The sequence below is a fragment of the Lolium rigidum genome, chromosome 3, assembly GCF_022539505.1.
Source record: "Lolium rigidum isolate FL_2022 chromosome 3, APGP_CSIRO_Lrig_0.1, whole genome shotgun sequence".
NCBI lineage: Eukaryota > Viridiplantae > Streptophyta > Magnoliopsida > Poales > Poaceae > Lolium > Lolium rigidum.
This window is the reverse complement of record NC_061510.1, coordinates 25,516,430-25,531,497: the sequence shown is the minus strand read 5'-3', so window position 1 is coordinate 25,531,497 and position 15,068 is coordinate 25,516,430. Positions and strand designations below refer to the sequence as shown.

Genomic DNA, 15,068 nt, shown 5'->3' with positions numbered 1-15,068 from the left:
ATATTTGTTGTTGTTTCTCTTCATTTTCATCGGAAATGCCACATCATTGTTGTCATACTCGGTGATAGATGGTGACATTTCAGGCTTGACTATATATAAGTCTGTCAATGTGGTCAATGGTGTAAAAAGACTCTCGCCACTAGGCTTAAACTACACCCTAACTTATCGACAAGGTCTTGTCCTAATCTTTCCTTCTCCATCCAACTTACTCCCGAGTCTTCTCTTCTCCATCTCGCTTCCTTCCTCTACCATGTGTACCTTACGGTTACGGGCATTCTTGGTCTACCTCATCAAGTGGAACATTGCGTCTCTCTGTCATCATGTGATTAGTCTTATTCCCTTTCATCGCCAAGGCCACACTGCAATTGTTGCACTTGCCAACAGCCCATAGGCGGAGGGAGATCGGTACATGGGTGTACAAATGTACACCGTATGCATGTGTCCAGATCACATATAGAGCAATAAACTTCAAGAAAATTAGGAGACATATCATTAAAACTATGACTTTTAGTATGCTCTCTACACCCATTATCCGTACGCTGACTCCACCAACATCACCAAGGCATTCATTGTTGTAAAAATGACTCCAATCGGTTGAATTAACCTACACCCTAACTCGCCACCAAGGTATCGATGGTTCTATCTCCACGCACGTCTCGAGATGCCTCTGTGCTCTAGAGAATCTTCACATTTTGACACGTGATGAACTTTAACAAGAGAAAGAGGGAGGGAGGCACCGCAAGAAGGAAGACACTTCCCCTGTTTGTGATATCACAAATTCGCGACACGTGGCCTGCGCGGAGCACCATCCGAAGCCTATAATAACCTTTTTTTAATATAATTAAGCTACATTGGATAAGATTTTTTGTAAATTATCCAATTGCATATGCATTGGGTAACTTCTTTTTAGTTGTGCATAGGGTTAACCATGATTAGTATTTCTCTTTGTGGAAGCTCTCATCATCATCTTTATTTAAGAGCCAGATAACTCCAATCTATTGCAGGCCAACACGCATGGCCCTATTTTTGGGCCAGCCGATTCTCCAAAGCTCAGCCAATTACCCAAAAAATATGTTCTTGTCCGGTCTACCATTGTCCAAATTATTAGGACATCATGTTAACAAATATTTGTGTCATCATCTCATCGTGATCGTTTGGTACTCACTAGATCGATTGTGCGCCTCAAATTTGGATAACGCGAGCTAGCGAGGTTCTGATTAAAACAAGATGTCCACTAGAGAAAAAAAAACTTGGTTAAAAAAAAGTCATCTATCCATTTCGATTTATTCTTGGTATGGTTTATTAATCAGGTTGCATGCAATTTACAATAATCATTAAGTATCAGTAGAAATAGGCTCTTGTACAAATTATTACATGAATGGCACACGACAATGCGCGTAATGTGGGGTACTATATAGAATCATTTCCAAAATAGGCTCAGTATGCTAAAGGTACTTTCAGCATCGGATAATTAATCCTTGCCGATAAGAGGGGAGAATGCTTCCAGGATCGAAGCAGATTGGATTTTGCTCGCGCCACATTGACTCATCTTTACATGCTCGGCTTCGCGCTGAGACGGCCGGCCAGCTTCTGTCCCAGAGACCTGTCAGCCTGCACGCGTCGATCACACAAGAAGCAATTCAGTAACTTTTCGTCAGAGAACATGAATAAGATTTATGCAATTTTCTTCAGAGAATATGCATATGTGGTAAAATATTGTACTACTACATTTGTTTCAGAATGCTTGATTACCTGAGACCAGTAGGAGAGCCAGATAGCCTTGATTTCGTGGGTGAGGCGAGGGTCGGAGAGCGCATCGATCCATCTGTTGATGAATCGCTCTTGCCTGCACACATTCATATAACATGGATATTCAGTTAAACCAAATTAACGACAGCTCGATCGATACAATTGCTTGCTACATATGCTATTGGTAGTATACGCACCTTGCCGGGTCCATGGAGCGGTACCTCTCCCCCGGCTGCTTGAAGTTGTTCTCCTTCTCGATCACCATCTGCAATAGTGTCACACGTACATGTAAGAACAGGAAGTGGAGCTAATGGAGAAGGAGGACTGTGGATAATCAGTCAGTATTACCTTCTCTCGGCGGCCGTTGAGTGTGCGCGACGGGATGGGGTACCTAGGCGCGTGCTTGGCGGAGTCGAACCTGGAGGGGAAGTAGTCGACCTCCTCGTCGCGGTGCATGAAGTTCATGAGCCCATCATAATGGTTGTTGTGGTGGGAGCACTTGGGCGCGTTGGCCGGGAGCAGCAGGTAGTTGGGCCCGAGGCGGTGGCGCTGCGTGTCGGAGTAGGAGAAGATCCTGGTCTGCAGCAGCTTGTCGTCGGAGTAGTACACCCCCGGGACGATGATGCCCGGGCAGAAGGCCAGCTGCTCGTTCTCGGCGAAGAAGTTGTCGATGTTGCGGTTGAGCACGAGCCGCCCCACGGGCTGCAGCGGCACCACGTCCTCGGGCCACGTCTTGGTCACGTCCAGCGGGTCGAAGTCGAACCTGTCCTCATGGTCCGGGTCGATGGTCTGGATATAGAACGTCCACTCCGGGTAGTTGCCGGCGGCGATGGCGTCGGTGAGGTCCTTGGTGGCGTGGCTGTGGTTGGTGCCGCCGACGGTGACCGCCTCGTCCTCGAGCAGGGACTTGACGCCGCAGGTGGGCTTCCAGTGGAACTTGACGTAGTGCGCCTTGCCGGCGCGGTTGACGAGCGTGTAGGTGTTGACGCCGGAGCCGTCCATGTGGCGGTAGTCGGCGGGGATGCCGATGTCGTCGAAGAGGAAGGTGAACATGTGGAGCGACTCCGGGTGGTGCGAGAAGAAGTCCAGCACGCGCCAGTTCTCCTGGATGTGGGTCTTGGGGTTGGGCTTGAGCGCGTGCACCATGTCCGGGAACTTCATGCCGTCGCGGATGAAGAAGACCGGGAAGTTGTTGCCGACCAGGTCCCAGTTGCCCTCCCGGGTGTAGAACTTGATGGCGAACCCGCGAGGGTCGCGGAGGGTCTCCGGGGAGCCGCGCTCGTGGATGACGGTGGAGAAGCGGACGATGACGGGGGTCTGGACGCCAGGGGCGCGGAGGAAGTCGGCGCAGGTCAGGTGGGAGATGTCGTGGGTCACCTCGAAGAAGCCCTTGGCGCTGGCGCCACGGGCGTGCACCACCCGCTCCGGGATGCGCTCGCGGTCGAAGTCGGCGATCTTCTCCACCAGGTGGTAGTCCTCAAGCAGGATCGGGCCTGACAGAGCACACAGGCATCGTTGGTCAGCGTTAACCCAAGACTGGTTGATGAGAGGCCGATTTGTTTGTTTTGTTCTGAAGTGTTCTTCATCGATCGTACACATCTACGATTTGCACATCACAAAATTTCGACTAGCTCCTAGTTTCAGCATGACTTATTTATTATGTGTCCCGGCCGGTTGGACTGAAGAACACAGACTTCTTCAATTCAGCTTACTGCGAACATCAGTATGAATCATTTGGTTGATAATAGTGGTTAATTTGAGCAAAGAGATATGCATGCCGACTGCATGGCACCTGAAGCAACAGTAGTATTTTTCAGAGCTCACTACCAAGAACCTGGCTACTTCACACATATACTCGCTCCGGTCTCATTTAATTAACTCGGATTTAGTACAATTTTATACTAAATCCGAGTCAATTAAAAAGGACCGGAGGGAGTACATACTGACCACGAGATGGTAACTGGTCTTCAGTTATAATGGGGTGTACTATGTGATGATTACTGGGATGGTAAATTATGCGAGTTGGGCTAGTTAATTTCAAATTTTCTGCAGTAGTGAGTTAGGATAGCTAATTTTAAATTTTCCGACACATCGTAAGATTGAGTTACGCTCGGTTTTATAAAGCTTTTTGATTAGTAATCTAGCTGAATTCCCCTTTGGCAAGCTGCATCCCCGGCCTAGCACGCAAGGTAACTACGAGTTAACTGAGTTCTTTCTCTGCTATCAACCTATCACCGCAAGACTAGGGGTTAATTTGAACAGAGACATGCATGCTGTCAGTTAGGCTACTTAACTTCAGGTTTTCAACAGAGAAAAATTCAGTTAGGCTCAGCTTGATATATATGTAGCTGAATTCCCATTGATAATTTGCGTCCCCATGCCAGGTAGTAACTACGTAATTGAGTTGTTTCTCTGCCAAAATATCAGCTCAAAACAATTGGAGAAGAAGGCCTAAAGTTAAGCTATCAAAGTACTTGATGAAAGCTAGAACCAAACCAGCATGTTAAGCTAGACCATGAGCATGAGCAGACTTTCGTGTTTGCTAACCACAGAGGCCTCAGCCGCGCGGCTGGAATCCGACGCCACAATTAAGATATAAGCAAACGGTGCTACAGGTGCAGAAAGGGTAAGAAAGGATATATACCTCTGGATCCGACGGTGAGGGAGTTGTCGTTGTTCCAGACGGGCGCGCCGGAGTTGGTGCTCCACTGCGGGCCGTTGAAGGAGCTCGACGGGCGGTACTGCAGCAACACACAGCAGACAAAACCACAACACTCCCATCAGAACTTAAGCCATGAATCCCTGAGCTAGCCAGCAACCAGAGCAGCAGAGTGCAGAGAGAGCAGGCGTACCTTGTAGGGGTCCATGGCGCCTAACGATCGACGGCCGGCGGTGGCGGTGCGCGAGAGGCAGGGTCACGGTTACGCGAGGCTCGCCGCGCGGCGCGGGTACTTGTAGCGGGAACGAGAGGGCGAGGGAGGTTTGTCGCGTGCCAGGACGCTTCTGGGGCCTCCTTTTCGATGGGCCTCTCTGCTACGTGTGCGCGCTCCTGCACCATGCTCCGTCCTCCCAGCGGATATGAGCCGCGCCTCCACCACACGCTGCCCCGGCGATCGCCGTCCAGAGAAAATTGGCAATTACGAAATCCGGTTCCCGCCCTGGTTCACAAGATAAACCTACGCAGAAAAACGGAACTGGGTGTGAACGCGGCGGGGAATGGGGATTTTGGCCAGGGGCAGCAGATGCCGTTCACATTTGGTGCGACCATTGCGCGGCGGAGGAGACATCGATCGTGTCGTCCTGCCCGAATGGCGCTAGCCAACACAGGGTTTTTCCACCGGAGCCACGGCTCTGACGAAGATTTTTCACCCGATACGTGCGGTGAACTGCGGTGCTACACGTTCTGTTCGAGTGTTCAGGCTATCGCCGCTTCTCGTTTCAATGGCATGTACACTTTCACCGTGGCAACCTTCTTGCCGGGGGAAAACAAGAAAAGGCCAGACAAGCAACCACAATACATGCCTGATCACTCCACATACCTGATCACTCCACAAGGCTAGGCTCTCGTGCAAAACCTTTGCCCAAGGTACAATGGCCTTCTCGATTCCATGATCCCACCACCTACACTGCACAAGAATCAAACATACCCGTCACACCAAAAATGAACAACTCATCAGCATAGAGGTGGCACTAAAATCAGGACACCGGCCATGTACACTGCAATAACAGTTTTAAGACCCCACGATCCAATATGTATGTACACCGACCCAAGGTACCAATATACCAACCACGACATGTACGCCAACGATATCCAGTAGAGACTGGTTTATTCATCTTACGGACACATAGAATCTAGACGGGTGCTGCCTTTCGGTCTGACCGGGTATGTAAGAACCAATGAAACCTCGCGATGCCAACAACTACTACAGGTACCAACACGCAACAGCTTTCTGCTCAGCATCGTCTATTGCCCGAAATTCTGAAGGAGTCGCTCCACTGCGGCAGTGACGTCCCCATAGGTAGCCGTCAGCGCTCGGATGTTCTCCTGGGTGTCGAAGAACCCCATCTCTTGGAGCTGAGCTAGTTGCGTCGCGAAGCGCTCTTCAGGTGGCACTGTGAATTCACAAGGTTCAACCAATAAGCAAGGTCCGTGAAGAACACTCAGTCACACTATGACACATCATTTCTTCTTAACACATCAAACTAAGAAATAGATACTCACGGGCAGCAGTAACATGATCGAGAGCACCAAGATGACCGCCAGCACCAACAGGTCCCTGAGCACCAAGCCCATTGAACATGCTCATCAAGCTGTTGAGGTTAATGTTGCCTAGCATTCAAGTAATTTTTTCCCATAAATCAGCATTAGGAAGAAAAACTGCAGGTTTAGTTTGCTGCAAGTTTGCATGGGTAAGATAAAAATTGCATGCACTTCGCATCTCAAGGATACTAAAAAAAACAGTACATAGCCAACCAAAGGGTGTTAATTGGTTTGTCATTTTCAGTTTATATAACCAAAGTACAGATCTCAAAAGAGGGAGCTTAGTGCTGCAACGTTTTTAATTTTGGTACAAAAACTATGGAGAGCAATATTCAGAAGTGATCTTAGAATTACCAAAAGAATCTAAAGCAACAGCCACCGAAAATAAAACTGCAAGAAGCTGATGAATGAATGCATACATGAATGCTAGGAAAGATCATTCAAGTTATGACTAAGTAGAGCAAATTACCTGGATTAGTGCCCGTTTGGGTCCGCTCCCTGAATCAAATGAAAAACAGATTCATCAAACAGTGCATAGGCAAGGCTAGCCATATTATTGTACAGGAAGTGGGATAAGAAACATCATGAGTAAGAGAAATTGAGCTGAAGATACTCACTGGCCAGCTTGTTGTTGACCAAGTTGCGACGTCAGCGCCTGCTGGAATGAAATTAATTGCTACATAAAAGGAGGTAATTTAGTCCATCATATAAACACATGAACTGCATGTGACTATAGCAGTACAGTTAATCCCACCTGCAATGTTTCGGGAGATGTTAACTGGCGAAGAAATTCTGGATTCTGAAACATTTCCCTCATCTGGGTATTTGATTCCATCATGTTACGTACATTTGGGTTCATGTTGAGCAACTGCGTGCAAGAAAATATCAGCAAGGGGTCAAAACATTATATGATCAGGACAAGAAGAAGGTTCCTAATCAAGTAATCACAATATAAATAGTTGAAACAGTGTACCTGATTCATGGACTGGGGATTGGACATAATGTTCTGCATCATTTGCATCATGGTAGGGTTTTGCAAAACCTGGTTAAAGAAGGATGCATCAGAGCCACCACCCAGCATATTTCCCAAATCTGCAGAACCCAATCCGCCTAGGCCACCGCTTGTTGCACTCCTTGCAGCAGGAGTAGGCCTTGCTGCTCCTTGTGCAGCCCCAGCTGTAGATTTAGTTCTTAGATAGCAGAACAGCACAGAAATAAATGCATATGCGAACAACTAAAATGTGGGAGTTCCCACACCTACCATTTGCACTCCAGGGATTTGGGAGAGGATTAGTATTTGGAACAGGGGCAGTAGTTGATGCATCTCCAGCTGGATCTCTTGCTTGGTTAGTCCCTTGGTTTCCGAGAAGGGCAGCAAATGGGTTTGCATTTCTATCACCCTCCCCAGCCATTGTTGTTGCATTCAGGAATGGCTCCTGAACAGTTTCATACATGCGACGGAGCATATTAAACCCTTCTGGGGAAGATTCAATGTTGCTCATGGCTCTGTCTGTGTTCCGCATCATCTCCCTCATAAGTTCAGGATTCCTAGCTGCTTCAACAGTTTGGCGGAGAATGCTTGGATCATTCAGGACATGTGCCAGATCTGGATTACGGTCAACAAGCTCACGCATTTGAGGATTGTTCATAATTAAATCACGTATTAGATCAGGGCTATTAATTAGATTCTGCATGGCTGGCATATTCAATATGTCCCTCATCAAGTTGGGATCCTGAGTTAACTGCTGTTGCATCTGCTCTAATCCTGGAAGGCCGGATCCAGCTAAACCCAAACCTCCGCTTCCAGCATTTCCTGTAGTGCCAAGACCTTGGAACAAGGCTCCAAAACCAGCTGGTGGGGCATTCGCAGTGGTTGAAGTCCCATGGTTGGCTGCAGCTGGTGCAGCTGGTGTTGCTGGTGGTGCAGCGCCACGCACCATATGGATGGTGTGGTCTGTCTCCACACCTTCAATAAGAAACACCACAATAAGAAGCCAATCTTAATCAACCACAAAAGACATTTAGGTATCCAATCTTAATGCGTTTTGGAAGTGGTAACTTCAACTGGCCAGGATATTCGGTACTTATATTCACACGGTAAAACAAGCAGATATAATTTGGCATGTCTATGCTAGCATTGTTCACTGATGGCTGATGAAGCAAAGCTCAAGGGCAAGAACCGAACAATAAATTATTTCCCTTAAGTTTGGCACATACTGATAGTTGCTATACTTTACTGAAGATACCAGTCATTTAGCATGAAAGACTTGTCAACATTTGGTCCGCTTTTGCACATGGAGTTAATGGAATTGCAAGGAACTTCCAAATTATAGTTCTTATTTCTACGGCCAGATTAAGGTAGCACTGTATTTGCAATTCTACTCATACTTTTCAAAAGAAACAAGCTACACTATTGTTGATGTTGTGACTTAAATCCAGATTGTGAATTACTCAAAACTTTGCAAGTACCAAACACGAAAATGAAGTAATGTACAGTAGTTAGAGAAAATCCTTTTCGTGAAGGTGAAAACTATGTGCACAAGAAGATATCTATAACACTCATGTAGATCTGATAATGATAAATTTTAAGGGTGCAGCTAAAAATAGGTTAAGGGTTAGGCTTTGACATGAATTGATCCAAATTTTGTAAATCGCAAAAACTTCGCAATAATTTGGCATAGGATCTTTCTGTTTCAGGAGAGCGCCACGTGGATAATGATGCAATAAAACATGGTTCATTTTGTTACCAAAACACGACAAGACTTAACACCATAGCAGGAATAAATAATTGCATAACGACATACCAGCTGTACGATAACACGTTACACGTGGGCGGCAACGGTTCGTAACACGTAGGCCCTAATAACAAGCGCTCGAAACCAAAACAAATAAAGCTATGCGCGGGAAACCCAAAAGCAGTAGTAGAACAAGCCTTCCTATTGGCTGATCAGTGACCACTAAGATGCCGCTATATGCTGCAATTCAGGAAAATATGTGGATTCCCACATGGCTACCGTCTTATACGTGTATGACCACCGCCTAGAACTTTGCTTGCCAGCGTAATTTACGCCGGTACTTGGATGGCTCCATGATACCCGGAACTACATTGACGCCGATGCATCAGCGCTGCGTTCACTTCCCTTGAACAGCATATATTAACTAAGCTGCACTGTCAATCGCCGCCATACGCTCTGTATGCGGCTGCGCCTCTACATAAAAGCCATCAACCAAGGAGGCAAGGATCAAAAATCATACAGAGATCATTCATACACGTCGTCTAGGGGGCTAGGCTGCATCTCGTCCACCACCTCCTGGCAGGCATTGCATCGAACACACAAGTACCACCACCTAGGCACGGCAGACCAGCGCCCCACGCGCAGCGAACCTAACTACCCACATAGTCAGCCACGCCATACTAGACCAAACCGCACCGACGCGCGCGCGCGCAAGCCTGTACTACCGGTGAGTGAGGAAGGAAGGAGGAAGGGAGCGCACGCACCGTAGCTGGCTAGGGTTTGGTCGTCCTTCAAGATCCGGCCCTTGTAGATCAGGCGCTGCTGCGGCGCCGGCACGTCGCAGGCCTCGGCGACGACCGCCTTGAAGGCGCCGACGGTGGCGCCCAGGTCGGCCTGCACGGCGAACTTGTTCCCGCTGGAGCCCCGGATGTGCAGCGTCGCCGGCGCGGCCGCCCCCGCGGCGGGCTCGCCGACGCCGCCCTCGCCCTCGCCCCCGCCGCCCATCGCCTCCCTAGCCCTAGGTCCGATCCGGCTTCGCTCGAGTGTGTGTGTGTGTGATGTGAGTTTAGTCCGTTCCCCTTTTTTCTCTCGGCTTTGTACTGTACGGGACTTCGCTTGAGGAGGAAGAAGGTGAGCGCTGCTGGGCAGGCGGAGGATCCGACGGCGGAGACTGGCCGTGGGACGGGGATGGACGGCTGTGGTTCGTTTGCGTGGTGTGGGGTCCACGGCGCGGGGTAGGTAGGCCCCGCGTGGAACGCGCTGTCAGGGCCGGTGCGGATAGAAGAAGGTTCTGGTGTGTCTAACGTCGCCACCGGGATACGTAGTCCTGTAGAATACGTATTGCTTGGTCGACCATGCTGTGTTTTCCACTTTTCCTATACGTTTCTTAAACGGATACAAACTGTGGAACAAACCGCTTGGAAAAACACAAATTTGTACAACCAATTTTGTCTGGCTAGTTCAGACAAGTACTAGATGGGTAGCGCGCTTCGCCGCGCCGTCTAACTGACGTTGTCACATGATCTGGTCTACGTGGTTCACCTGTACGGATTTGATTCATTATTTTTTCCGTGCTGTAGACATGGTGTGTGTGAAATGATATTGATAGGGTTTGGAGCCCAGTGCACCATGTTAGAGCTACATGCAAATCAATGTTTAGATACATGCAAATCTAGACAAATGTACAAAATTTATAGATCGGAAGTAAATATATAAACCGCGGAGAATCAGAGCATCTCTCCTGATTTTCACACAGACATCACAAGACAAATTTGCGACACTTATAAAGGAAGTAGATAGATAGATAGATAAATCACACAGAAATAGAGCATCTCTCACGATTTTCACTGCACAACAGACATCGCAAATGTCCACGCTACACAAACTACCCCATCCATGTATCCATTTCAGCCAATACCACAACCAGAAAAACATGGCGTCACACATACCCACGCCACTTACACCTACTTCATAGCCTACTGCAAAAGGGCAACTACTATGACCACCCCACCCAGAGCCGTGCAGTCTTTTTCATACAGCAAAACACCAGCATCTTTTTCAGAGGCAGAGCACCAGCTACTGAACGTGCCTACAACAGCTGCCCAACCAGGACGACCACGACGCTGAAAAAGGGGCACATTAGAGAACGCAGGATTTGCCTACCACACAGACTACCAGAGCAAGCCTAGCGCGCCAGCAAGCTCTTCCTGCCCCAATGCCGCGCCGTCAACCTGGTGGTGACCTCGTTTATCCCGTCCCAGCATGCGCTCCGAAAGAGCATGCACCTATCAATCATCTGGCAAGATCGGTGCTACCACTCGCAAGACCCAAGTTAGCATAAGCCACAGAGCAGAGCTGTTCTGCACATGCCACAGATGGAGATCAAATAGTTGATGGAGACCAACCCCTGCTCCAGCAAACCAAGCTTTCTCAACTGCCTGTTGCTTCTTGTCAATGCGAGCCTAAACAACCGACCGGAACCGGCCGCCTGCCGGCGCATACAGATGGTGCGCCTCCATTTGGCGTCGCCGACAACCACACCACACCACCACCGTAGAGCACGAATGAGGCCCACGGCCGCATCCTCCTCTGCCTGAGAGGCACTCCCAACCACCGAACTCCTGGAACACGGCTCTGCACCGCAGACACAAAGCCACCAGACTCCAAGTAGGCACGGTACCTTGCGTCTGTGCCGACACCTACAGCTCTCAACAATGCTTATCTAAGCATCATACAACCCGAAATATGCACCACGATATGGTCTTCTGCACGCAACAAAGTCATATCAGCAAAGGAAGCACATGCAAACAAAATGAAAAACCAGAGATCCCTGATCGAGCACGCCTCAGGTGGAGGCCAACACTTACCATCCTTGGCCGCCTCCATCACGTTGATGGGAAGAAATAATATATTCTACTCTGTAATAGTTAATCTCATTCATTTTAAAAAAAAAAAGAACGTACTTATCAGGTTAAATTGATATCTTCAGGAGCAGGAGAAGTTGTAACGTGTAAACAATATTCATCATTAATTGACACATATTTTTAGGCTAACATAATATCTTGAGACAAAGGATAGTGCAAAGTACATCATCGATGATGACATTAGAAATTCTCTAAAGCCATATCGAATGGCAACAATTTTGTTTCAAGGGCAACAACATAAGCTATACCAGGATATGGTACCATTATGCAGCCAAGTGTAGTAATGCCAAGTGCTGAGGATAATGAGAAAGAAGAGAGAACAGAGTGACTTTACAATGATTGGTTGGGAACCGATTAATAATATATAGATTCAGGAGTGTTCTGTAGTGCAAAATGCAGGCTGGCATGTAGATACTGTAATTCATATATTTCAAAAAATAAACAAATACTGCATACATATAAGTATTAGCTCAACATGCAAAGGAATGAACAGTGTATAAGAATCGTGGAACCCAAATGACATGAACTTTTTTTCATATCGCATATAAGCCATTAACCAGCTATAGATATTAAATAAAATTCCTATAACTATATTTTTCAAGCGCACAACCTCACCAAACTAATTCAAATATATTAGACAGTCAAAGGTAAATCATAAGAATACATGGAGGGAATAATGTAAAATCCCTCTCAGTAACATCAAATGCAAAAGAGGCAGCCTACTAAATGCTAACATGCAGTGATACCTCTAAGTGCTTTCGAAAATGCCCAGTACAAACTTTCTCAAATCAGAGAGTCCAGTAAATAGGACTCTCGAATATGCCACCTAGAGCACTTAAGACCCATGGCAAAGACAATCAAAAAGGTGGTGCCCACCATTAAAAAAATTGGAGTATTGAGTACTTCTAAATCTGTCACGATGCATTAGAATCGTGGAACCCAAATTTTCAAGACGTGAACTTTCTCCATGTTGCATACAAAAAAAAATTACTAACTATACATATCACAGGAAACGCCTATAACAAAGTTTCCCTAGATAAGGAGTCAGGCAATAGTTATAAACTTATCATGATTATGAGTCGCAGTATATTAGCTTGACAGTTCACAATGTCTGCATTGACTCAAGGTCCAGCACATATATCACACAGCAAGGATGTATTCTATGTAAAGATATATAAAGTTACTTATAGTAAATACTAAGTAAATGTGGCTCTAAAAATGAAGTTATAACAAAACACCAACATAAAGCCTGCATATAGAAATCACCTCTATGTCTATGACCGTTAAAGCCATAGCCTGTCATGTACATCTACATAGGAAATATTTTGTTATAGGCGTTTCATGTGAGCACAACTAATGCATCGTCACGACAGTTACTTTCTTTTCAACATGATTCCTGCAACCAAATTGCTACAAAACGCTCGCATAAAAGAAAATAATATCACACAGAGAAAGAAATAAAAGAAACGCAGAGAAGGAAAATTGTCATTATGTTGTTCTTGTTGTTTTTATGACACATCTCTGTAGGATAACAACAAAAATAATTATATACTAATTTGCCATTGTGGAGTATTATCACTTGGTTGGGGACAGCGAAGCCTATTACCTATTCAGTATCATTGGTTGGGAAAATTCAGGACAAGTGTGATTAATGTAGGAGTACAAAACTATCTTCACGCATGTGTTGCACTAACATGTGTCAAGAATAATTAGTGATAATGGTGTCAATCTTCTCCGGCTAATGAAATGTAAACATTATAATCTAATAAACGATTGAGGCGCATTAAAGCATCAAATGAACATGCTTTAAAAAAATGTGTCGATGAGAAGCTAATGTTATAGGCAGAGTTCAGGTCTACATGCTGTAAACATAGTCAGATCTACATGCTAAAGATAATATGCATACTATGTCCAGTTACTCATGTAGACATCAATAAGCCGTTTTGAATATTGTTGTGGACATTTCTCTGTTGTTCACCCGCAGAATGTTTGCCTAACCATACTGCTTGGAAGGGTTAACTTGTCAATAAGAATTGTATACTTCACACTTTTTTATTTAAAAGAGCAGTCAATTGGTTAACTTGTCAATTGGCAGTCATAGTTAAAAGAGAAAATGCATATTCCAGTGATAAAGTAAGATAAGTTAAAAGAGGACAATCATAGTTACTACTCACAAATGACAACAGATGGAATTGGCACTTAGCAGAGAGTGGTGTATGAGCTCAAAATATATCACCATGAAAACCTTAATTTAGTAAGCCGTTAGCCTTCAACCTGGAGAGATGAAATAGTTATCATCAGTAAATATATTCTATTTTCTTAGTCAGTTCAAATTTTCAGACTGAGATGTGCACTGGTCCGGCTTCCAAGTTTTCCCGTTGTTTAATTTCTCTACCTAACAAACTGAAAAGAGATAAGAAGATATTTGCAAGAGCATGTGAAACTATGAAGAGGTAGCTAGTTCCGAGGCAGTTACTTATGCAAAACACTCACCTGCTCGCTCTGAAGAGTTTGTGTGATGCTTACAAACCGGCATCTTCAGTCAAGTAAAAATTCATTATCGTACCATCTAAATCATCACAGATTACTCGGAGTTTTGGTGCAAATTCAGAATACTAAGAATATCATCATAGATTGACCGTTCTCAAATATTCTCAGATAAGGAAATACTTAAGCTGACATCTAGGTAACAATGTTTCATTTTCATTTACTGGCGAACAAAATAAAATGGTGCTTCAGCTCTCGTAAACAAGTATCTAAAATCCCAATCTCTAGCAGCAAGATGCATTTGGCATAACACCTCGTAAGGATGCAGATTCAAGTAGTTGAGAAGTACGTCCACGTTCTTTGGCTCTTGACTGCTACAATAATATACACAAATATTCAGTTATGTACACAGATAGAAAGGAAGAACAGAAATGGAATAGCTAGATAGCTAATTCAATTTAGCCTCTTCAGACTATATTGTATTAGTACTAATTCGTGTGATGATCATGCAAACTAACTTGGCGTGACCATCATTGAAATATTCTATCTACGCCAATGGATTAGTGGCAGGGTACTTAAAAATACTGGATACATCTCCTCTCTTCCGTATTAGTTGCCAGGATTCTGCATCACATCGGATAGGATAGGATGATTATCTCTGAAACATGCAAATACAGGAACAGCAATATCACACATACCTGCAGCTTGCACCTCATGAACGTCGTCCACCTCCTTCCTCGGCTCGACGAAGGCCCGGCCTGGGTAGTAAGTGTGGGTGAACGGCTGGGCTCACAACACCACCGGATTCAGCACCGCCGCACGCAGATCCGGCGATTCCTCGTTATTTCGGATAAAAAAGCGAGTTTTTTTTTTTTGGAGCTGAGAGCATGCGCCGGCGGCAGCGGCGCTCAC

At 45.9% G+C, this 15,068-nt stretch overlaps 2 protein-coding genes across 2 annotated transcripts; both read right to left on the bottom strand.

Annotated features, from left to right (window-relative positions):
• Window positions 1–1,336: 1,336 nt before the first annotated feature.
• On the bottom strand, window positions 1,337–4,700 carry LOC124701312 (catalase-1-like). Its single transcript, XM_047233358.1, has 6 exons — window positions 4,602–4,700; window positions 4,394–4,490; window positions 2,098–3,242; window positions 1,947–2,014; window positions 1,753–1,846; window positions 1,337–1,611 (listed from the first exon to the last, which is right to left on the bottom strand). The coding sequence occupies exons 1-6, from the start codon at window positions 4,614–4,616 to the stop codon at window positions 1,552–1,554; spliced, it is 1,479 nt and encodes a 492-aa protein (XP_047089314.1). The 5' UTR covers window positions 4,617–4,700; the 3' UTR covers window positions 1,337–1,551.
• A 762-nt stretch (window positions 4,701–5,462) lies between these two features.
• On the bottom strand, window positions 5,463–9,750 carry LOC124701309 (ubiquitin domain-containing protein DSK2b-like). The gene is made up of 8 exons (XM_047233357.1): window positions 9,510–9,750; window positions 7,272–7,976; window positions 6,984–7,186; window positions 6,765–6,878; window positions 6,628–6,686; window positions 6,480–6,508; window positions 5,972–6,079; window positions 5,463–5,862 (listed from the first exon to the last, which is right to left on the bottom strand). Exons 1-8 carry the CDS (start codon window positions 9,748–9,750, stop codon window positions 5,714–5,716), a joined length of 1,608 nt encoding a protein of 535 aa, XP_047089313.1. The 3' UTR covers window positions 5,463–5,713.
• Between the last annotated feature and the right edge of the window lie 5,318 nt (window positions 9,751–15,068).

Bases quoted from the DNA above. Each gene is read 5' to 3' on its own strand.
- LOC124701312 (XM_047233358.1), bottom strand. The intron at 3,243-4,393 runs GTATATATCCTT...GTGCTCTGTCAG, and splicing joins CCTCACCGTCGGATCCAGAG to GCCCGATCCTGCTTGAGGAC. The intron at 2,015-2,097 runs GTAATACTGACT...ACACTATTGCAG, and splicing joins TCAACGGCCGCCGAGAGAAG to ATGGTGATCGAGAAGGAGAA.
- LOC124701309 (XM_047233357.1), bottom strand. From the start codon at position 9,750: ATGGGCGGCGGGGGCGAGGGCGAGGGCGGCGTCGGCGAGCCCGCCGCG. The intron at 6,879-6,983 runs GTACACTGTTTC...TCTTGCACGCAG, and splicing joins ATCCCCAGTCCATGAATCAG to TTGCTCAACATGAACCCAAA. The intron at 5,863-5,971 runs GTGAGTATCTAT...GTGAATTCACAG, and splicing joins CGATCATGTTACTGCTGCCC to TGCCACCTGAAGAGCGCTTC.